Source organism: Oncorhynchus clarkii, chromosome 1, assembly GCF_045791955.1.
Source record: "Oncorhynchus clarkii lewisi isolate Uvic-CL-2024 chromosome 1, UVic_Ocla_1.0, whole genome shotgun sequence".
Classification (NCBI taxonomy): domain Eukaryota; kingdom Metazoa; phylum Chordata; class Actinopteri; order Salmoniformes; family Salmonidae; genus Oncorhynchus; species Oncorhynchus clarkii.
In genome coordinates, this window is record NC_092147.1 from 54,773,255 (window position 1) to 54,794,739 (window position 21,485).

Consider the following 21,485-nt stretch of genomic DNA (forward strand, 5'->3'; position numbering starts at 1 on the left):
ACTTGTGCAGTGTCGGCCTGCCCCTCAGTCCGAGGGGTGAGTCGTTGTCCGTTACCTACCCGTGTCCTCTGCGCGATCTCCTCTTCTCTTGTGCTGACATTTTCTTCTCTTGTGCTGACATTCTCTTCTCTTGTGCTGACTTGTGCAGTGTCGGCCTGCCCCTCAGTCCGAGGGGTGAGCCGTTGTCCGTTACCTACCAGTGTCCTCTGCGCGATTTCCTCTTCTCTTGTGCTGACTTGTGCAATGTCAGCCTGACCCTCAGTCCGAGGGTTGAGCCATTGTCTGTTACCTACCCGTGTCCTCTGCGCGATCTCCTCTTCTCTTGTGCTGACATTCTCTTCTCTTGTGTTGACTTGTGCAGTGTCAGCCTTCCCCTCAGTCCGAGAGATGAGCCGTTGTCCGGTACCTACCCGTGTCCTCTGCGCGATCTCCTCTTGTCTTGTGCTGATATTCACTTCTCTTGTGCTGACATTCTCTTCTCTTGTGCTGACTTGTGCAGTGTCAGCCTGCCCCTCAGTCCGAGGGGTGAGCCTTTGTGTCCTCTGCGCGATCTCCTCTTCTCTTGTGCTGACTTGAGCAATGTCAGCCTGCCCCTCAGTCTGAGGGGTGAGCCGTTGTCCGTTACCTACCAGTGTCCTCTGCGCGATTTCCTCTTCTCTTGTGCTGACTTGTGCAATGTCGGCCTGCACCTCGGTCCGAGGGGTGAGCCGTTGTCCGTTACCTACCAGTGTCCTCTGCGCGTTCTCCTCTTCTCTTGTGCTGACTTGGGCAATGTCAGCCTGCCCCTCAGTCCGGGGGTGAGCCGTTGTCTGTTACCTACCTGTGTCCTCTGCGCGATCTCCTCTTGTCTAGTGCTGATACTCTCTTCTCTTGTGCTGACTTGTGCAGTGTCGGCCAGCCCCTCAGTCCGAGGGGTGAGCCGTTGTCCGTTACCTACCGTGTCCTCTGCGCGATCTCCTCTTCTCTTGTGCTGACATTCTCTTCTCTTGTGCTGACTTGTGCAGTGTCGGCCTGCCCCTCAGTCCGAGGGGTGAGCCGTTGTCCGTTACCAACCCGAGTCCTCTGCGCGATCTCCTCTTGTCTTGAGCTGATATTCTCTTCTCTGGTGCTGACATTCTCTTCTCTTGTGCTGACTTGTGCAGTGTCGGCCTGCCCCTCAGTCCGAGGGGTGAGCCGTTGTCCGTTACCTACCAGTGTCCTCTGCACGATCTCCTCTTCTCTTGTGCTGACTTGTGCAATGTCAGCCTGCCCCTCAGTCCGAGGGGTGAGCCGTTTTCCGTTACCTACCTGTGTCCTCTGCGCGATCTCCTCTTGTCTTGTGCTGATATTCTCTTCTCTTGTGTTGACATTCTCTTCTCTTGTGCTGACTTGTGCAGTGTCGGCCTGCCCCTCAGTCTGAGGGGTGAGCCGTTGTCCGTTACATACCCGTGTCCTCTGAGCGATCTCCTCTTCTCTTGTGCTGACATTCTCTTGTGCTGATTTGTGCAATGTCAGCCTGCCCCTCAGTCCGAGGGGTGAGCCGTTGTCCGTTACCTACCTGTGTCCTCTGTGCGATCTCCTCTTGTCTAGTGCTGATATTCTCTTCTCTTGTGCTGACTTGTGCAGTGTCGGCCAGCCCCTCAGTCCGAGGGGTGAGCCGTTGTCCGTTACCTACCGTGTCCTCTGCGCGATCTCCTGTTCTCTTGTGCTGACATTCTCTTCTCTTGTGCTGACTTGTGCAGTGTCGGCCTGCCCCTCAGTCCGAGGGGTGAGCCGTTGTCCGTTACCAACCCGAGTCCTCTGCGCGATCTCCTCTTCTCTTGTGCTGATATTCTCTTCTCTTGTGCTGACATTCTCTTCTCTTGTGCTGACTTGTGCAGTGTCGGCCTGCCCCTCAGTCCGAGGGGTGAGCCGTTGTCCGTTACCTACCAGTGTCCTGTGCGCGATCTCCTCTTCTCTTGTGCTGACATTCTCTTCTCTTGTGCTGACTTGTGCAGTGTCGGCCAGCCCCTCAGTCCGAGGGGTGAGCCGTTGTCCGTTACCTACCGTGTCCTCTGCGCGATCTCCTCTTCTCTTGTGCTGACATTCTCTTCTCTTGTGCTGACTTGTGCAGTGTCGGCCTGCCCCTCAGTCCGAGGGGTGAGCCGTTGTCCGTTACCAACCCGAGTCCTCTGCGCGATCTCCTCTTCTCTTGTGCTGATATTCTCTTATCTTGTGCTGACATTCTCTTCTCTTGTGCTGACTGGTGCAGTGTCGGCCTGCCCCTCTGTCCGAGGGGTGAGCCGTTGTCCGTTACCTACCAGTGTCCTGTGTGCTATCTCCTCTTCTCTTGTGCTTACTTGTGCAGTGTCAGCCTGCCCCTCAGTCCGAGGGGTGAGCTGTTGTCCGTTACCTACCCGTGTCCTCTGCGCGATCTCCTCTTCTCTTGTGCTGACTTGTGCAATGTCAGCCTGCCCCTCAGTCCGAGGGGTGAGCCGTTGTCCGTTACCTACCTGTGTCCTCTGCGCGATCTCCTCTTGTCTTGTACTGACATTCTCTTCTCTTGTGCTGACTTGTGCAATGTCAGCCTGCCCCTCAGTCCGAGGGGTGAGCCGTTGTCCGTTACCTACCCGTGTCCTCTGCGCGATCTCCTCTTCTCTTGTGCTGACATTCTCTTCTCTTGTGCTGACCTGTGCAGTGTCGGCCTGCCCCTCATTCTGAGAGGTGAGCCGTTGTCCGTTACGTACCCGTGTCCTCTGAGCGATCTCCTCTTTTCTTGTGCTGACATTCTCTTCTCTTGTGCTGATTTGTGCGGTGTCGGCCTGCCCCTAAGTCCGAGGGGTGAGCCGTTGTCCTTCACCTACCTGTGTCCTCTGCGCGATCTCCTCTTCTCTTGTGCTGACTTGTGCAATGTCGGCCTGCCCCTCAGTCCGAGGTGTGAGCCGTTGTCCGTTACCTACCTGTGTCCTCTGCGCGATCTCCTCTTGTCTTGTGCTGACATTCTCTTCTCTTGTGCTGATTTGTGCGGTGTCGGCCTGCCCCTCAGTCCGAGGGGTGAGCCGTTGTCCGTCACCTACCTGTGTCCTCTGCGCTATCTCCTCTTCTCTTGTGCTGACTTGTGCAATGTCAGCCTGCCCCTCAGTCCGAGGGGTGAGCCGTTGTCCGTTACCTACCTTTGTCCTCTGCGCGATCTCCTCTTGTCTTGTGCTGACATTCTCTTCTCTTGTGCTGACATTCTCTTCTCTTGTGCTGACTTGTGCAGTGTCAGCCTGCCCCTCAGTCCGAGGGGTGAGCCGTGGTCCGTTACCTACCCGTGTCCTCTGCGCGATTTCCTCTTGTCTTGTGCTGACATTCTCTTCTCTTGTGCTGACTTGTGCAGTGTCGGCCTGCCCCTCAGTCCGAGGGGTGAGCCATTGTCCTACCCACCTGTGTCCTCTGCGCGATCTCCTCTTGTCTTATGCTGATATTCTCTTCTCTTGTGCTGACTTGTGCAGTGTCGGCCTGCCCCTCAGTCCGAGGGGTGAGTCGTTGTCCGTTACCTACCCGTGTCCTCTGCGCGATCTCCTCTTCTCTTGTGCTGACATTTTCTTCTCTTGTGCTGACATTCTCTTCTCTTGTGCTGACTTGTGCAGTGTCGGCCTGCCCCTCAGTCCGAGGGGTGAGCCGTTGTCCGTTACCTACCAGTGTCCTCTGCGCGATTTCCTCTTCTCTTGTGCTGACTTGTGCAATGTCAGCCTGACCCTCAGTCCGAGGGTTGAGCCATTGTCTGTTACCTACCCGTGTCCTCTGCGCGATCTCCTCTTCTCTTGTGCTGACATTCTCTTCTCTTGTGTTGACTTGTGCAGTGTCAGCCTTCCCCTCAGTCCGAGAGATGAGCCGTTGTCCGGTACCTACCCGTGTCCTCTGCGCGATCTCCTCTTGTCTTGTGCTGATATTCACTTCTCTTGTGCTGACATTCTCTTCTCTTGTGCTGACTTGTGCAGTGTCAGCCTGCCCCTCAGTCCGAGGGGTGAGCCTTTGTGTCCTCTGCGCGATCTCCTCTTCTCTTGTGCTGACTTGAGCAATGTCAGCCTGCCCCTCAGTCTGAGGGGTGAGCCGTTGTCCGTTACCTACCAGTGTCCTCTGCGCGATTTCCTCTTCTCTTGTGCTGACTTGTGCAATGTCGGCCTGCACCTCGGTCCGAGGGGTGAGCCGTTGTCCGTTACCTACCAGTGTCCTCTGCGCGTTCTCCTCTTCTCTTGTGCTGACTTGGGCAATGTCAGCCTGCCCCTCAGTCCGGGGGTGAGCCGTTGTCTGTTACCTACCTGTGTCCTCTGCGCGATCTCCTCTTGTCTAGTGCTGATACTCTCTTCTCTTGTGCTGACTTGTGCAGTGTCGGCCAGCCCCTCAGTCCGAGGGGTGAGCCGTTGTCCGTTACCTACCGTGTCCTCTGCGCGATCTCCTCTTCTCTTGTGCTGACATTCTCTTCTCTTGTGCTGACTTGTGCAGTGTCGGCCTGCCCCTCAGTCCGAGGGGTGAGCCGTTGTCCGTTACCAACCCGAGTCCTCTGCGCGATCTCCTCTTGTCTTGAGCTGATATTCTCTTCTCTGGTGCTGACATTCTCTTCTCTTGTGCTGACTTGTGCAGTGTCGGCCTGCCCCTCAGTCCGAGGGGTGAGCCGTTGTCCGTTACCTACCAGTGTCCTCTGCACGATCTCCTCTTCTCTTGTGCTGACTTGTGCAATGTCAGCCTGCCCCTCAGTCCGAGGGGTGAGCCGTTTTCCGTTACCTACCTGTGTCCTCTGCGCGATCTCCTCTTGTCTTGTGCTGATATTCTCTTCTCTTGTGTTGACATTCTCTTCTCTTGTGCTGACTTGTGCAGTGTCGGCCTGCCCCTCAGTCTGAGGGGTGAGCCGTTGTCCGTTACATACCCGTGTCCTCTGAGCGATCTCCTCTTCTCTTGTGCTGACATTCTCTTGTGCTGATTTGTGCAATGTCAGCCTGCCCCTCAGTCCGAGGGGTGAGCCGTTGTCCGTTACCTACCTGTGTCCTCTGTGCGATCTCCTCTTGTCTAGTGCTGATATTCTCTTCTCTTGTGCTGACTTGTGCAGTGTCGGCCAGCCCCTCAGTCCGAGGGGTGAGCCGTTGTCCGTTACCTACCGTGTCCTCTGCGCGATCTCCTCTTCTCTTGTGCTGACATTCTCTTCTCTTGTGCTGACTTGTGCAGTGTCGGCCTGCCCCTCAGTCCGAGGGGTGAGCCGTTGTCCGTTACCAACCCGAGTCCTCTGCGCGATCTCCTCTTCTCTTGTGCTGATATTCTCTTCTCTTGTGCTGACATTCTCTTCTCTTGTGCTGACTTGTGCAGTGTCGGCCTGCCCCTCAGTCCGAGGGGTGAGCCGTTGTCCGTTACCTACCAGTGTCCTGTGCGCGATCTCCTCTTCTCTTGTGCTGACTTGTGCCATGTCAGCCTGCCTCTCAGTCCGAGAGATGAGCCGTTGTCCGGTACCTACCCGTGTCCTCTGCGTGATCTCCTCTTGTCTTGTGCTGATATTCACTTCTCTTGTGCTGACATTCTCTTCTCTTGTGCTGACTTGTGCAGTGTCAGCCTCCCCCTCAGTCTGAGGGGTGAGCCTTTGTGTCCTCTGCGCGATCTTCTCTTCTCTTGTGCTGACTTGAGCAATGTCAGCCTGCCCCTCAGTCTGAGGGGTGAGCCGTTGTCCGTTACCTACCTGTGTCCTCTGCGCAATCTCCTCTTGTCTATTGCTGATATTCTCTTCTCTTGTGCTGACATTCTCTTCTCTTGTGCTGACTTGTGCAGTGTCGGCCTGCACCTCAGTCCGAGGGGTGAGCCGTTGTCCGTTACCTACCAGTGTCCTCTGCGCGATCTCCTCTTCTCTTGTGCTGACTTGGGCAATGTCAGCCTGCCCCTCAGTCCGGGGGTGAGCCGTTGTCTGTTACCTACCTGTGTCCTCTGCGCGATCTCCTCTTCTCTTGTGCTGATATTCTCTTCTCTTGTGCTGACATTCTCTTCTCTTGTGCTGACTTGTGCAGTGTCGGCCTGCCCCTCAGTCCGAGGGGTGAGCCGTTGTCCGTTACCTACCAGTGTCCTGTGCGCGATCTCCTCTTCTCTTGTGCTGACTTGTGCCATGTCAGCCTGCCTCTCAGTCCGAGAGATGAGCCGTTGTCCGGTACCTACCCGTGTCCTCTGCGTGATCTCCTCTTGTCTTGTGCTGATATTCACTTCTCTTGTGCTGACATTCTCTTCTCTTGTGCTGACTTGTGCAGTGTCAGCCTCCCCCTCAGTCCGAGGGGTGAGCCTTTGTGTCCTCTGCGCGATCTTCTCTTCTCTTGTGCTGACTTGAGCAATGTCAGCCTGCCCCTCAGTCTGAGGGGTGAGCCGTTGTCCGTTACCTACCTGTGTCCTCTGCGCAATCTCCTCTTGTCTATTGCTGATATTCTCTTCTCTTGTGCTGACATTCTCTTCTCTTGTGCTGACTTGTGCAGTGTCGGCCTGCACCTCAGTCCGAGGGGTGAGCCGTTGTCCGTTACCTACCAGTGTCCTCTGCGCGATCTCCTCTTCTCTTGTGCTGACTTGGGCAATGTCAGCCTGCCCCTCAGTCCGGGGGTGAGCCGTTGTCTGTTACCTACCTGTGTCCTCTGCGCGATCTCCTCTTGTCTAGTGCTGATATTCTCTTCTCTTGTGCTGACATTCTCTTCTCTTGTGCTGACTTGTGCAGTGTCGGCCAGCCCCTCAGTCCGAGGGGTGAGCCGTTGTCCGTTACCTACCGTGTCCTCTGCGCGATCTCCTCTTCTCTTGTGCTGACATTCTCTTCTCTTGTGCTGACTTGTGCAGTGTCGGCCAGCCCCTCAGTCCGAGGGGTGAGCCGTTGTCCGTTACCTACCGTGTCCTCTGCGCGATCTCCTCTTCTCTTGTGCTGACATTCTCTTCTCTTGTGCTGACTTGTGCAGTGTCGGCCTGCCCCTCAGTCCGAGGGGTGAGCCGTTGTCCGTTACCAACCCGAGTCCTCTGCGCGATCTCCTCTTCTCTTGTGCTGATATTCTCTTATCTTGTGCTGACATTCTCTTCTCTTGTGCTGACTGGTGCAGTGTCGGCCTGCCCCTCTGTCCGAGGGGTGAGCCGTTGTCCGTTACCTACCAGTGTCCTGTGTGCGATCTCCTCTTCTCTTGTGCTGACTTGTGCCATGTCAGCCTGCCTCTCAGTCCGAGTGGTGAGCCGTTGTCCGTTACCTACCTGTGTCCTCTGCGCGATCTCCTCTTGTCTTGTGCTGATATTCTCTTCTCTTGTGCTGACATTCTCTTCTCTTGTGCTGACTTGTGCAGTGTCGGCCTGCCCCTCAGTCCGAGGTGTGAGCCGTTGTCCGTTACCTACCAGTGTCCTCTGCGCGATCTCCTCTTCTCTTGTGCTGACTTGTGCAATGTCAGCCTGCCCCTCAGTCCGAGGGGTGAGCCGTTTTCCGTTACGTACCTGTGTCCTCTGCGCGATCTCCTCTTGTCTTGTGCTGATATTCTCTTCTCTTGTGCTGACATTCTCTTCTCTTGTGCTGACTTGTGCCATGTCAGCCTGCCTCTCAGTCCGAGGGGTGAGTCGTTGTCCGTTACCTACCAGTGTCCTCTGCGCGATCTCCTCTTCTCTTGTGCTGACTTGTGCAATGTCAGCCTGCCCCTCAGTCCGAGGGGTGAGTCGTTTTCCGTTACCTACCAGTGTCCACTGCGCGATCTCCTCTTCTCTTGTGCTGACTTGTGCAATGTCAGCCTGCCCCTCAGTCCGAGGGGTGAGCCGTTGTCCGTCACCTACCCGTGTCCTCTGCGCGATCTCCTCTTCTCTTGTGCTGACATTTACTTCTCTTGTGCTGACTTGTGCAGTGTCGGCCTGCCCCTCAGTCCGAGGGGTGAGCCGTTGTCCGTTACCTACCTTTGTCCTCTGCGCGATCTCCTCTTGTCTTATGCTGATATTCTCTTCTCTTGTGCTGACTTGTGCAGTGTCGGCCTGCCCCTCAGTCCGAGGGGTGAGTCGTTGTCCGTTACCTACCCGTGTCCTCTGCGCGATCTCCTCTTCTCTTGTGCTGACATTTTCTTCTCTTGTGCTGACATTCTCTTCTCTTGTGCTGACTTGTGCAGTGTCGGCCTGCCCCTCAGTCCGAGGGGTGAGCCGTTGTCCGTTACCTACCAGTGTCCTCTGCGCGATCTCCTCTTCTCTTGTGCTGACTTGTGCAATGTCAGCCTGCCCCTCAGTCCGAGGGGTGAGCCATTGTCTGTTACCTACCCGTGTCCTCTGCGCGATCTCCTCTTCTCTTGTGCTGACATTCTCTTCTCTTGTGTTGACTTGTGCAGTGTCAGCCTTCCCCTCAGTCCGAGAGATGAGCCGTTGTCCGGTACCTACCCGTGTCCTCTGCGCGATCTCCTCTTGTCTTGTGCTGATATTCACTTCTCTTGTGCTGACATTCTCTTCTCTTGTGCTGACTTGTGCAGTGTCAGCCTGCCCCTCAGTCCGAGGGGTGAGCCTTTGTGTCCCCTGCGCGATCTCCTCTTCTCTTGTGCTGACTTGAGCAATGTCAGCCTGCCCCTCAGTCTGAGGGGTGAGCCGTTGTCCGTTACCTACCTGTGTCCTCTGCGCAATCTCCTCTTGTCTATTGCTGATATTCTCTTCTCTTGTGCTGACATTCTCTTCTCTTGTGCTGACTTGTGCAGTGTCGGACTGCACCTCAGTCCGAGGGGTGAGCCGTTGTCCGTTACCTACCAGTGTCCTCTGCGCGTTCTCCTCTTCTCTTGTGCTGACTTGGGCAATGTCAGCCTGCCCCTCAGTCCGAGAGATGAGCCGTTGTCCGGTACCTACCCGTGTCCTCTGCGCGATCTCCTCTTGTCTTGTGCTGATATTCACTTCTCTTGTGCTGACATTCTCTTCTCTTGTGCTGACTTGTGCAGTGTCAGCCTGCCCCTCAGTCCGAGGGGTGAGCCTTTGTGTCCTCTGCGCGATCTCCTCTTCTCTTGTGCTGACTTGAGCAATGTCAGCCTGCCCCTCAGTCTGAGGGGTGAGCCGTTGTCCGTTACCTACCAGTGTCCTCTGCGCGATTTCCTCTTCTCTTGTGCTGACTTGTGCAATGTCGGCCTGCACCTCGGTCCGAGGGGTGAGCCGTTGTCCGTTACCTACCAGTGTCCTCTGCGCGTTCTCCTCTTCTCTTGTGCTGACTTGGGCAATGTCAGCCTGCCCCTCAGTCCGGGGGTGAGCCGTTGTCTGTTACCTACCTGTGTCCTCTGCGCGATCTCCTCTTGTCTAGTGCTGATATTCTCTTCTCTTGTGCTGACTTGTGCAGTGTCGGCCAGCCCCTCAGTCCGAGGGGTGAGCCGTTGTCCGTTACCTACCGTGTCCTCTGCGCGATCTCCTCTTCTCTTGTGCTGACATTCTCTTCTCTTGTGCTGACTTGTGCAGTGTCGGCCTGCCCCTCAGTCCGAGGGGTGAGCCGTTGTCCGTTACCAACCCGAGTCCTCTGCGCGATCTCCTCTTGTCTTGAGCTGATATTCTCTTCTCTGGTGCTGACATTCTCTTCTCTTGTGCTGACTTGTGCAGTGTCGGCCTGCCCCTCAGTCCGAGGGGTGAGCCGTTGTCCGTTACCTACCAGTGTCCTCTGCACGATCTCCTCTTCTCTTGTGCTGACTTGTGCAATGTCAGCCTGCCCCTCAGTCCGAGGGGTGAGCCGTTTTCCGTTACCTACCTGTGTCCTCTGCGCGATCTCCTCTTGTCTTGTGCTGATATTCTCTTCTCTTGTGTTGACATTCTCTTCTCTTGTGCTGACTTGTGCAGTGTCGGCCTGCCCCTCAGTCTGAGGGGTGAGCCGTTGTCCGTTACATACCCGTGTCCTCTGAGCGATCTCCTCTTCTCTTGTGCTGACATTCTCTTGTGCTGATTTGTGCAATGTCAGCCTGCCCCTCAGTCCGAGGGGTGAGCCGTTGTCCGTTACCTACCTGTGTCCTCTGTGCGATCTCCTCTTGTCTAGTGCTGATATTCTCTTCTCTTGTGCTGACTTGTGCAGTGTCGGCCAGCCCCTCAGTCCGAGGGGTGAGCCGTTGTCCGTTACCTACCGTGTCCTCTGCGCGATCTCCTCTTCTCTTGTGCTGACATTCTCTTCTCTTGTGCTGACTTGTGCAGTGTCGGCCTGCCCCTCAGTCCGAGGGGTGAGCCGTTGTCCGTTACCAACCCGAGTCCTCTGCGCGATCTCCTCTTCTCTTGTGCTGATATTCTCTTCTCTTGTGCTGACATTCTCTTCTCTTGTGCTGACTTGTGCAGTGTCGGCCTGCCCCTCAGTCCGAGGGGTGAGCCGTTGTCCGTTACCTACCAGTGTCCTGTGCGCGATCTCCTCTTCTCTTGTGCTGACTTGTGCCATGTCAGCCTGCCTCTCAGTCCGAGAGATGAGCCGTTGTCCGGTACCTACCCGTGTCCTCTGCGTGATCTCCTCTTGTCTTGTGCTGATATTCACTTCTCTTGTGCTGACATTCTCTTCTCTTGTGCTGACTTGTGCAGTGTCAGCCTCCCCCTCAGTCCGAGGGGTGAGCCTTTGTGTCCTCTGCGCGATCTTCTCTTCTCTTGTGCTGACTTGAGCAATGTCAGCCTGCCCCTCAGTCTGAGGGGTGAGCCGTTGTCCGTTACCTACCTGTGTCCTCTGCGCAATCTCCTCTTGTCTATTGCTGATATTCTCTTCTCTTGTGCTGACATTCTCTTCTCTTGTGCTGACTTGTGCAGTGTCGGCCTGCACCTCAGTCCGAGGGGTGAGCCGTTGTCCGTTACCTACCAGTGTCCTCTGCGCGATCTCCTCTTCTCTTGTGCTGACTTGGGCAATGTCAGCCTGCCCCTCAGTCCGGGGGTGAGCCGTTGTCTGTTACCTACCTGTGTCCTCTGCGCGATCTCCTCTTCTCTTGTGCTGATATTCTCTTCTCTTGTGCTGACATTCTCTTCTCTTGTGCTGACTTGTGCAGTGTCGGCCTGCCCCTCAGTCCGAGGGGTGAGCCGTTGTCCGTTACCTACCAGTGTCCTGTGCGCGATCTCCTCTTCTCTTGTGCTGACTTGTGCCATGTCAGCCTGCCTCTCAGTCCGAGAGATGAGCCGTTGTCCGGTACCTACCCGTGTCCTCTGCGTGATCTCCTCTTGTCTTGTGCTGATATTCACTTCTCTTGTGCTGACATTCTCTTCTCTTGTGCTGACTTGTGCAGTGTCAGCCTCCCCCTCAGTCCGAGGGGTGAGCCTTTGTGTCCTCTGCGCGATCTTCTCTTCTCTTGTGCTGACTTGAGCAATGTCAGCCTGCCCCTCAGTCTGAGGGGTGAGCCGTTGTCCGTTACCTACCTGTGTCCTCTGCGCAATCTCCTCTTGTCTATTGCTGATATTCTCTTCTCTTGTGCTGACATTCTCTTCTCTTGTGCTGACTTGTGCAGTGTCGGCCTGCACCTCAGTCCGAGGGGTGAGCCGTTGTCCGTTACCTACCAGTGTCCTCTGCGCGATCTCCTCTTCTCTTGTGCTGACTTGGGCAATGTCAGCCTGCCCCTCAGTCCGGGGGTGAGCCGTTGTCTGTTACCTACCTGTGTCCTCTGCGCGATCTCCTCTTGTCTAGTGCTGATATTCTCTTCTCTTGTGCTGACATTCTCTTCTCTTGTGCTGACTTGTGCAGTGTCGGCCAGCCCCTCAGTCCGAGGGGTGAGCCGTTGTCCGTTACCTACCGTGTCCTCTGCGCGATCTCCTCTTCTCTTGTGCTGACATTCTCTTCTCTTGTGCTGACTTGTGCAGTGTCGGCCAGCCCCTCAGTCCGAGGGGTGAGCCGTTGTCCGTTACCTACCGTGTCCTCTGCGCGATCTCCTCTTCTCTTGTGCTGACATTCTCTTCTCTTGTGCTGACTTGTGCAGTGTCGGCCTGCCCCTCAGTCCGAGGGGTGAGCCGTTGTCCGTTACCAACCCGAGTCCTCTGCGCGATCTCCTCTTCTCTTGTGCTGATATTCTCTTATCTTGTGCTGACATTCTCTTCTCTTGTGCTGACTGGTGCAGTGTCGGCCTGCCCCTCTGTCCGAGGGGTGAGCCGTTGTCCGTTACCTACCAGTGTCCTGTGTGCGATCTCCTCTTCTCTTGTGCTGACTTGTGCCATGTCAGCCTGCCTCTCAGTCCGAGTGGTGAGCCGTTGTCCGTTACCTACCTGTGTCCTCTGCGCGATCTCCTCTTGTCTTGTGCTGATATTCTCTTCTCTTGTGCTGACATTCTCTTCTCTTGTGCTGACTTGTGCAGTGTCGGCCTGCCCCTCAGTCCGAGGTGTGAGCCGTTGTCCGTTACCTACCAGTGTCCTCTGCGCGATCTCCTCTTCTCTTGTGCTGACTTGTGCAATGTCAGCCTGCCCCTCAGTCCGAGGGGTGAGCCGTTTTCCGTTACGTACCTGTGTCCTCTGCGCGATCTCCTCTTGTCTTGTGCTGATATTCTCTTCTCTTGTGCTGACATTCTCTTCTCTTGTGCTGACTTGTGCCATGTCAGCCTGCCTCTCAGTCCGAGGGGTGAGTCGTTGTCCGTTACCTACCAGTGTCCTCTGCGCGATCTCCTCTTCTCTTGTGCTGACTTGTGCAATGTCAGCCTGCCCCTCAGTCCGAGGGGTGAGTCGTTTTCCGTTACCTACCAGTGTCCACTGCGCGATCTCCTCTTCTCTTGTGCTGACTTGTGCAATGTCAGCCTGCCCCTCAGTCCGAGGGGTGAGCCGTTGTCCGTCACCTACCCGTGTCCTCTGCGCGATCTCCTCTTCTCTTGTGCTGACATTTACTTCTCTTGTGCTGACTTGTGCAGTGTCGGCCTGCCCCTCAGTCCGAGGGGTGAGCCGTTGTCCGTTACCTACCTTTGTCCTCTGCGCGATCTCCTCTTGTCTTATGCTGATATTCTCTTCTCTTGTGCTGACTTGTGCAGTGTCGGCCTGCCCCTCAGTCCGAGGGGTGAGTCGTTGTCCGTTACCTACCCGTGTCCTCTGCGCGATCTCCTCTTCTCTTGTGCTGACATTTTCTTCTCTTGTGCTGACATTCTCTTCTCTTGTGCTGACTTGTGCAGTGTCGGCCTGCCCCTCAGTCCGAGGGGTGAGCCGTTGTCCGTTACCTACCAGTGTCCTCTGCGCGATCTCCTCTTCTCTTGTGCTGACTTGTGCAATGTCAGCCTGCCCCTCAGTCCGAGGGGTGAGCCATTGTCTGTTACCTACCCGTGTCCTCTGCGCGATCTCCTCTTCTCTTGTGCTGACATTCTCTTCTCTTGTGTTGACTTGTGCAGTGTCAGCCTTCCCCTCAGTCCGAGAGATGAGCCGTTGTCCGGTACCTACCCGTGTCCTCTGCGCGATCTCCTCTTGTCTTGTGCTGATATTCACTTCTCTTGTGCTGACATTCTCTTCTCTTGTGCTGACTTGTGCAGTGTCAGCCTGCCCCTCAGTCCGAGGGGTGAGCCTTTGTGTCCCCTGCGCGATCTCCTCTTCTCTTGTGCTGACTTGAGCAATGTCAGCCTGCCCCTCAGTCTGAGGGGTGAGCCGTTGTCCGTTACCTACCTGTGTCCTCTGCGCAATCTCCTCTTGTCTATTGCTGATATTCTCTTCTCTTGTGCTGACATTCTCTTCTCTTGTGCTGACTTGTGCAGTGTCGGACTGCACCTCAGTCCGAGGGGTGAGCCGTTGTCCGTTACCTACCAGTGTCCTCTGCGCGTTCTCCTCTTCTCTTGTGCTGACTTGGGCAATGTCAGCCTGCCCCTCAGTCCGGGGGTGAGCCGTTGTCTGTTACCTACCTGTGTCCTCTGCGCGATCTCCTCTTGTCTAGTGCTGATATTCTCTTCTCTTGTGCTGACTTGTGCAGTGTCGGCCAGCCCCTCAGTCCGAGGGGTGAGCCGTTGTCCGTTACCTACCGTGTCCTCTGCGCGATCTCCTCTTCTCTTGTGCTGACATTCTCTTCTCTTGTGCTGACTTGTGCAGTGTTGGCCTGCCCCTCAGTCCGAGGGGTGAGCCGTTGTCCGTTACCAACCCGAGTCCTCTGCGCGATCTCCTCTTCTCTTGTGCTGATATTCTCTTCTCTTGTGCTGACATTCTCTTCTCTTGTGCTGACTTGTGCAGTGTCGGCCTGCCCCTCAGTCCGAGGGGTGAGCCGTTGTCCGTTACCTACCAGTGTCCTGTGCGCGATCTCCTCTTCTCTTGTGCTGACTTGTGCCATGTCAGCCTGCCTCTCAGTCCGAGAGATGAGCCGTTGTCCGGTACCTACCCGTGTCCTCCGCGCGATCTCCTCTTGTCTTGTGCTGATATTCACTTCTCTTGTGCTGACATTCTCTTCTCTTGTGCTGACTTGTGCAGTGTCAGCCTGCCCCTCAGTCCGAGGGGTGAGCCTTTGTGTCCTCTGCGCGATCTTCTCTTCTCTTGTGCTGACTTGAGCAATGTCAGCCTGCTCCTCAGTCTGAGGGGTGAGCCGTTGTCCGTTACCTACCTGTGTCCTCTGCGCAATCTCCTCTTGTCTATTGCTGATATTCTCTTCTCTTGTGCTGACATTCTCTTCTCTTGTGCTGACTTGTGCAGTGTCGGCCTGCACCTCAGTCCGAGGGGTGAGCCGTTGTCCGTTACCTACCAGTGTCCTCTGCGCGATCTCCTCTTCTCTTGTGCTGACTTGGGCAATGTCAGCCTGCCCCTCAGTCCGAGGGTGAGCCGTTGTCTGTTACCTACCTGTGTCCTCTGCGCGATCTCCTCTTGTCTAGTGCTGATATTCTCTTCTCTTGTGCTGACATTCTCTTCTCTTGTGCTGACTTGTGCAGTGTCGGCCAGCCCCTCAGTCCGAGGGGTGAGCCGTTGTCCGTTACCTACCGTGTCCTCTGCGCGATCTCCTCTTCTCTTGTGCTGACATTCTCTTCTCTTGTGCTGACTTGTGCAGTGTCGGCCAGCCCCTCAGTCCGAGGGGTGAGCCGTTGTCCGTTACCTACCGTGTCCTCTGCGCGATCTCCTCTTCTCTTGTGCTGACATTCTCTTCTCTTGTGCTGACTTGTGCAGTGTCGGCCTGCCCCTCAGTCCGAGGGGTGAGCCGTTGTCCGTTACCAACCCGAGTCCTCTGCGCGATCTCCTCTTCTCTTGTGCTGATATTCTCTTATCTTGTGCTGACATTCTCTTCTCTTGTGCTGACTGGTGCAGTGTCGGCCTGCCCCTCTGTCCGAGGGGTGAGCCGTTGTCCGTTACCTACCAGTGTCCTGTGTGCGATCTCCTCTTCTCTTGTGCTGACTTGTGCCATGTCAGCCTGCCTCTCAGTCCGAGTGGTGAGCCGTTGTCCGTTACCTACCTGTGTCCTCTGCGCGATCTCCTCTTGTCTTGTGCTGATATTCTCTTCTCTTGTGCTGACATTCTCTTCTCTTGTGCTGACTTGTGCAGTGTCGGCCTGCCCCTCAGTCCGAGGTGTGAGCCGTTGTCCGTTACCTACCAGTGTCCTCTGCGCGATCTCCTCTTCTCTTGTGCTGACTTGTGCAATGTCAGCCTGCCCCTCAGTCCGAGGGGTGAGCCGTTTTCCGTTACGTACCTGTGTCCTCTGCGCGATCTCCTCTTGTCTTGTGCTGATATTCTCTTCTCTTGTGCTGACATTCTCTTCTCTTGTGCTGACTTGTGCCATGTCAGCCTGCCTCTCAGTCCGAGGGGTGAGTCGTTGTCCGTTACCTACCAGTGTCCTCTGCGCGATCTCCTCTTCTCTTGTGCTGACTTGTGCAATGTCAGCCTGCCCCTCAGTCCGAGGGGTGAGTCGTTTTCCGTTACCTACCAGTGTCCACTGCGCGATCTCCTCTTCTCTTGTGCTGACTTGTGCAATGTCAGCCTGCCCCTCAGTCCGAGGGGTGAGCCGTTGTCCGTCACCTACCCGTGTCCTCTGCGCGATCTCCTCTTCTCTTGTGCTGACATTTACTTCTCTTGTGCTGACTTGTGCAGTGTCGGCCTGCCCCTCAGTCCGAGGGGTGAGCCGTTGTCCGTTACCTACCTTTGTCCTCTGCGCGATCTCCTCTTGTCTTATGCTGATATTCTCTTCTCTTGTGCTGACTTGTGCAGTGTCGGCCTGCCCCTCAGTCCGAGGGGTGAGTCGTTGTCCGTTACCTACCCGTGTCCTCTGCGCGATCTCCTCTTCTCTTGTGCTGACATTTTCTTCTCTTGTGCTGACATTCTCTTCTCTTGTGCTGACTTGTGCAGTGTCGGCCTGCCCCTCAGTCCGAGGGGTGAGCCGTTGTCCGTTACCTACCAGTGTCCTCTGCGCGATCTCCTCTTCTCTTGTGCTGACTTGTGCAATGTCAGCCTGCCCCTCAGTCCGAGGGGTGAGCCATTGTCTGTTACCTACCCGTGTCCTCTGCGCGATCTCCTCTTCTCTTGTGCTGACATTCTCTTCTCTTGTGTTGACTTGTGCAGTGTCAGCCTTCCCCTCAGTCCGAGAGATGAGCCGTTGTCCGGTACCTACCCGTGTCCTCTGCGCGATCTCCTCTTGTCTTGTGCTGATATTCACTTCTCTTGTGCTGACATTCTCTTCTCTTGTGCTGACTTGTGCAGTGTCAGCCTGCCCCTCAGTCCGAGGGGTGAGCCTTTGTGTCCCCTGCGCGATCTCCTCTTCTCTTGTGCTGACTTGAGCAATGTCAGCCTGCCCCTCAGTCTGAGGGGTGAGCCGTTGTCCGTTACCTACCTGTGTCCTCTGCGCAATCTCCTCTTGTCTATTGCTGATATTCTCTTCTCTTGTGCTGACATTCTCTTCTCTTGTGCTGACTTGTGCAGTGTCGGACTGCACCTCAGTCCGAGGGGTGAGCCGTTGTCCGTTACCTACCAGTGTCCTCTGCGCGTTCTCCTCTTCTCTTGTGCTGACTTGGGCAATGTCAGCCTGCCCCTCAGTCCGGGGGTGAGCCGTTGTCTGTTACCTACCTGTGTCCTCTGCGCGATCTCCTCTTGTCTAGTGCTGATATTCTCTTCTCTTGTGCTGACTTGTGCAGTGTCGGCCAGCCCCTCAGTCCGAGGGGTGAGCCGTTGTCCGTTACCTACCGTGTCCTCTGCGCGATCTCCTCTTCTCTTGTGCTGACATTCTCTTCTCTTGTGCTGACTTGTGCAGTGTTGGCCTGCCCCTCAGTCCGAGGGGTGAGCCGTTGTCCGTTACCAACCCGAGTCCTCTGCGCGATCTCCTCTTCTCTTGTGCTGATATTCTCTTCTCTTGTGCTGACATTCTCTTCTCTTGTGCTGACTTGTGCAGTGTCGGCCTGCCCCTCAGTCCGAGGGGTGAGCCGTTGTCCGTTACCTACCAGTGTCCTGTGCGCGATCTCCTCTTCTCTTGTGCTGACTTGTGCCATGTCAGCCTGCCTCTCAGTCCGAGAGATGAGCCGTTGTCCGGTACCTACCCGTGTCCTCCGCGCGATCTCCTCTTGTCTTGTGCTGATATTCACTTCTCTTGTGCTGACATTCTCTTCTCTTGTGCTGACTTGTGCAGTGTCAGCCTGCCCCTCAGTCCGAGGGGTGAGCCTTTGTGTCCTCTGCGCGATCTTCTCTTCTCTTGTGCTGACTTGAGCAATGTCAGCCTGCTCCTCAGTCTGAGGGGTGAGCCGTTGTCCGTTACCTACCTGTGTCCTCTGCGCAATCTCCTCTTGTCTATTGCTGATATTCTCTTCTCTTGTGCTGACATTCTCTTCTCTTGTGCTGACTTGTGCAGTGTCGGCCTGCACCTCAGTCCGAGGGGTGAGCCGTTGTCCGTTACCTACCAGTGTCCTCTGCGCGATCTCCTCTTCTCTTGTGCTGACTTGGGCAATGTCAGCCTGCCCCTCAGTCCGAGGGTGAGCCGTTGTCTGTTACCTACCTGTGTCCTCTGCGCGATCTCCTCTTGTCTAGTGCTGATATTCTCTTCTCTTGTGCTGACATTCTCTTCTCTTGTGCTGACTTGTGCAGTGTCGGCCAGCCCCTCAGTCCGAGGGGTGAGCCGTTGTCCGTTACCTACCGTGTCCTCTGCGCGATCTCCTCTTCTCTTGTGCTGACATTCTCTTCTCTTGTGCTGACTTGTGCAGTGTCGGCCTGCCCCTCACTCCGAGGGGTGAGCCGTTGTCCGTTACCAACCCGAGTCCTCTGCGCGATCTCCTCTTCTCGTGTGCTGATATTCTCTTATCTTGTGCTGACATTCTCTTCTCTTGTGCTGACTGGTGCAGTGTCGGCCTGCCCCTCTGTCCGAGGGGTGAGCCGTTGTCCGTTACCTACCAGTGTCCTGTGCGCGATCTCCTCTTCTCTTGTGCTGACTTGTGCCATGTCAGCCTGCCTCTCAGTCCGAGTGGTGAGCCGTTGTCCGTTACCTACCTGTGTCCTCTGCGCGATCTCCTCTTGTCTTGTGCTGATATTCTCTTCTCTTGTGCTGACATTCTCTTCTCTTGTGCTGACTTGTGCAGTGTCGGCCTGCCCCTCAGTCCGAGGGGTGAGCCGTTGTCCGTTACCTACCAGTGTCCTCTGCGCGATCTCCTCTTCTCTTATGCTGACTTGTGCAATGTCAGCCTGCCCCTCAGTCCGAGGGGTGAGCCGTTTTCCGTTACCTACCTGTGTCCTCTGCGCGATCTCCTCTTGTCTTGTGCTGATATTCTCTTCTCTTGTGCTGACATTCTCTTCTCTTGTGCTGACTTGTGCAGTGTCGGCCTGCCCCTCAGTCCGAGGGGTGAGCCGTTGTCCGTTACCTACCAGTGTCCTGTGCGCGATCTCCTCTTCTCTTGTGCTGACTTGTGCCATGTCAGCCTGCCTCTCAGTCCGAGAGATGAGCCGTTGTCCGGTACCTACCCGTGTCCTCCGCGCGATCTCCTCTTGTCTTGTGCTGATATTCACTTCTCTTGTGCTGACATTCTCTTCTCTTGTGCTGACTTGTGCAGTGTCAGCCTGCCCCTCAGTCCGAGGGGTGAGCCTTTGTGTCCTCTGCGCGATCTTCTCTTCTCTTGTGCTGACTTGAGCAATGTCAGCCTGCTCCTCAGTCTGAGGGGTGAGCCGTTGTCCGTTACCTACCTGTGTCCTCTGCGCAATCTCCTCTTGTCTATTGCTGATATTCTCTTCTCTTGTGCTGACATTCTCTTCTCTTGTGCTGACTTGTGCAGTGTCGGCCTGCACCTCAGTCCGAGGGGTGAGCCGTTGTCCGTTACCTACCAGTGTCCTCTGCGCGATCTCCTCTTCTCTTGTGCTGACTTGGGCAATGTCAGCCTGCCCCTCAGTCCGAGGGTGAGCCGTTGTCTGTTACCTACCTGTGTCCTCTGCGCGATCTCCTCTTGTCTAGTGCTGATATTCTCTTCTCTTGTGCTGACATTCTCTTCTCTTGTGCTGACTTGTGCAGTGTCGGCCAGCCCCTCAGTCCGAGGGGTGAGCCGTTGTCCGTTACCTACCGTGTCCTCTGCGCGATCTCCTCTTCTCTTGTGCTGACATTCTCTTCTCTTGTGCTGACTTGTGCAGTGTCGGCCTGCCCCTCACTCCGAGGGGTGAGCCGTTGTCCGTTACCAACCCGAGTCCTCTGCGCGATCTCCTCTTCTCGTGTGCTGATATTCTCTTATCTTGTGCTGACATTCTCTTCTCTTGTGCTGACTGGTGCAGTGTCGGCCTGCCCCTCTGTCCGAGGGGTGAGCCGTTGTCCGTTACCTACCAGTGTCCTGTGCGCGATCTCCTCTTCTCTTGTGCTGACTTGTGCCATGTCAGCCTGCCTCTCAGTCCGAGTGGTGAGCCGTTGTCCGTTACCTACCTGTGTCCTCTGCGCGATCTCCTCTTGTCTTGTGCTGATATTCTCTTCTCTTGTGCTGACATTCTCTTCTCTTGTGCTGACTTGTGCAGTGTCGGCCTGCCCCTCAGTCCGAGGGGTGAGCCGTTGTCCGTTACCTACCAGTGTCCTCTGCGCGATCTCCTCTTCTCTTATGCTGACTTGTGCAATGTCAGCCTGCCCCTCAGTCCGAGGGGTGAGCCGTTTTCCGTTACCTACCTGTGTCCTCTGCGCGATCTCCTCTTGTCTTGTGCTGATATTCTCTTCTCTTGTGCTGACATTCTCTTCTCTTGTGCTGACTTGTGCCATGTCAGCCTGCCTCTCAGTCCGAGGGGTGAGCCGTTGTCCGTTGTCCGTTACATACCCGTGTCCTCTGAGCGATCTCCTCTTCTCTTGTGCTGACATTCTCTTGTGCTGATTTGTGCAATGTCAGCCTGCCCCTCAGTCCGAGGGGTGAGCCGTTGTCCGTTACCTACCTGTGTCCTCTGTGCGATCTCCTCTTGTCATGTGCTGACATTCTCTTCTCTTGTGCTGACATTCTCTTCTCTTGTGCTGACTTGTGCAGTGTCAGCCTGCCCCTCAGTCCGAGGGGTGAGCCATTGTCCTACCTACCTGTGTCCTCTGCGCGATCTCCTCTTGTCTTGTACTGACATTCTCTTCTCTTGTGCTGACTTGTGCAATGTCAGCCTGCCCCTCAGTCCGAGGGGTGAGCCGTTGTCCGTTACCTACCTGTGTCCTCTGCGCGATCTCCTCTTCTCTTGTGCTGACATTCTCTTCTCTTGTGCTGACTTGTGCAGTGTAGGCCTGCCCCTCATTCTGAGGTGTGAGCCGTTGTCCGTTACATACCCGTGTCCTCTGAGCGATCTCCTCTTCTCTTGTGCTGACATTCTCTTCTCTTGTGCTGATTTGTGCGGTGTCGGCCTGCCCCTAAGTCCGAGGGGTGAGCCGTTGTCCTTCACCTAACCGTGTCCTCTGCGCGATCTCCTCTTCTCTTGTGCTGACTTGTGCAATGTCGGCCTGCCCCTCAGTCCGAGGTGTGAGCCGTTGTCCGTTACCTACCTGTGTCCTCTGCGCGATCTCCTCTTGTCTTGTGCTGACATTCTCTTCTCTTGTGCTGATTTGTGCGGTGTCGGCCTGCCCCTAAGTCCGAGGGGTGAGCCGTTGTCCGTCACCTACCTGTGTCCTCTGCGTTATCTCCTCTTCTCTTGTGCTGACTTGTGCAATGTCAGCCTGCCCCTCAGTCCGAGGGGTGAGCCGTTGTCCGTTACCTACCTGTGTCCTCTGCGCGATCTCCTTCTGTCTTGTGCTGACATTCTCTTCTCTTGTGCTGATTTGTGCGGTGTCGGACTGCCCCTAAGTCCGAGGGGTGAGCCGTTGTCCGTCACTGACCTGTGTCCTCTGCGCGATCTCCTCTTCTCTTGTGCTGACTTGTGCAATGTCAGCCTGCCCCTCAGTCCGAGGGGTGAGCCGTTGTCCGTTACCTACCTGTGTCCTCTGCGCGATCTCCTCTTGTCTTGTGCTGACATTCTCTTCTCTTGTGCTGACATTCTCTTCTCTTGTGCTGACTTGTGCAGTGTCAGCCTGCCCCTCAGTCCGAGGGGTGAGCCGTGGTCCGTTACCTACCCGTGTCCTCTGCGCGATTTCCTCTTGTCTTGTGCTGACATTCTCTTCTCTTGTGCTGACTTGTGCAGTGTCGGCCTGCACCTCAGTCCGAGGGGTGAGCCATTGTCCTACCTACCTGTGTCCTCTGCGCGATCTCCTCTTGTCTTGTACTGACATTCTCTTCTCTTGTGCTGACTTGTGC

The 21,485-nt window shown here is 55.6% G+C and overlaps 1 protein-coding gene across 1 annotated transcript in view; it reads right to left on the bottom strand.

The window, feature by feature from the left end:
* Nucleotides 1-4,859: 4,859 nt before the first annotated feature.
* The window catches only part of LOC139406691 (enolase-phosphatase E1-like), a 40,319-nt gene continuing 23,693 nt past the window's right edge, over nt 4,860-21,485 (bottom strand). The window contains exons 15-21 of the mRNA XM_071149647.1: nt 20,954-21,034; nt 20,411-20,608; nt 16,283-16,714; nt 13,159-13,590; nt 8,221-8,652; nt 5,351-5,761; nt 4,860-4,937 (exon numbers count right to left, since the gene is read on the bottom strand). Coding sequence (XP_071005748.1) covers nt 4,860-4,937; nt 5,351-5,761; nt 8,221-8,652; nt 13,159-13,590; nt 16,283-16,714; nt 20,411-20,608; nt 20,954-21,034 — 2,064 coding nt within the window. The remainder of the gene's footprint in view (nt 4,938-5,350; nt 5,762-8,220; nt 8,653-13,158; nt 13,591-16,282; nt 16,715-20,410; nt 20,609-20,953; nt 21,035-21,485) is intronic.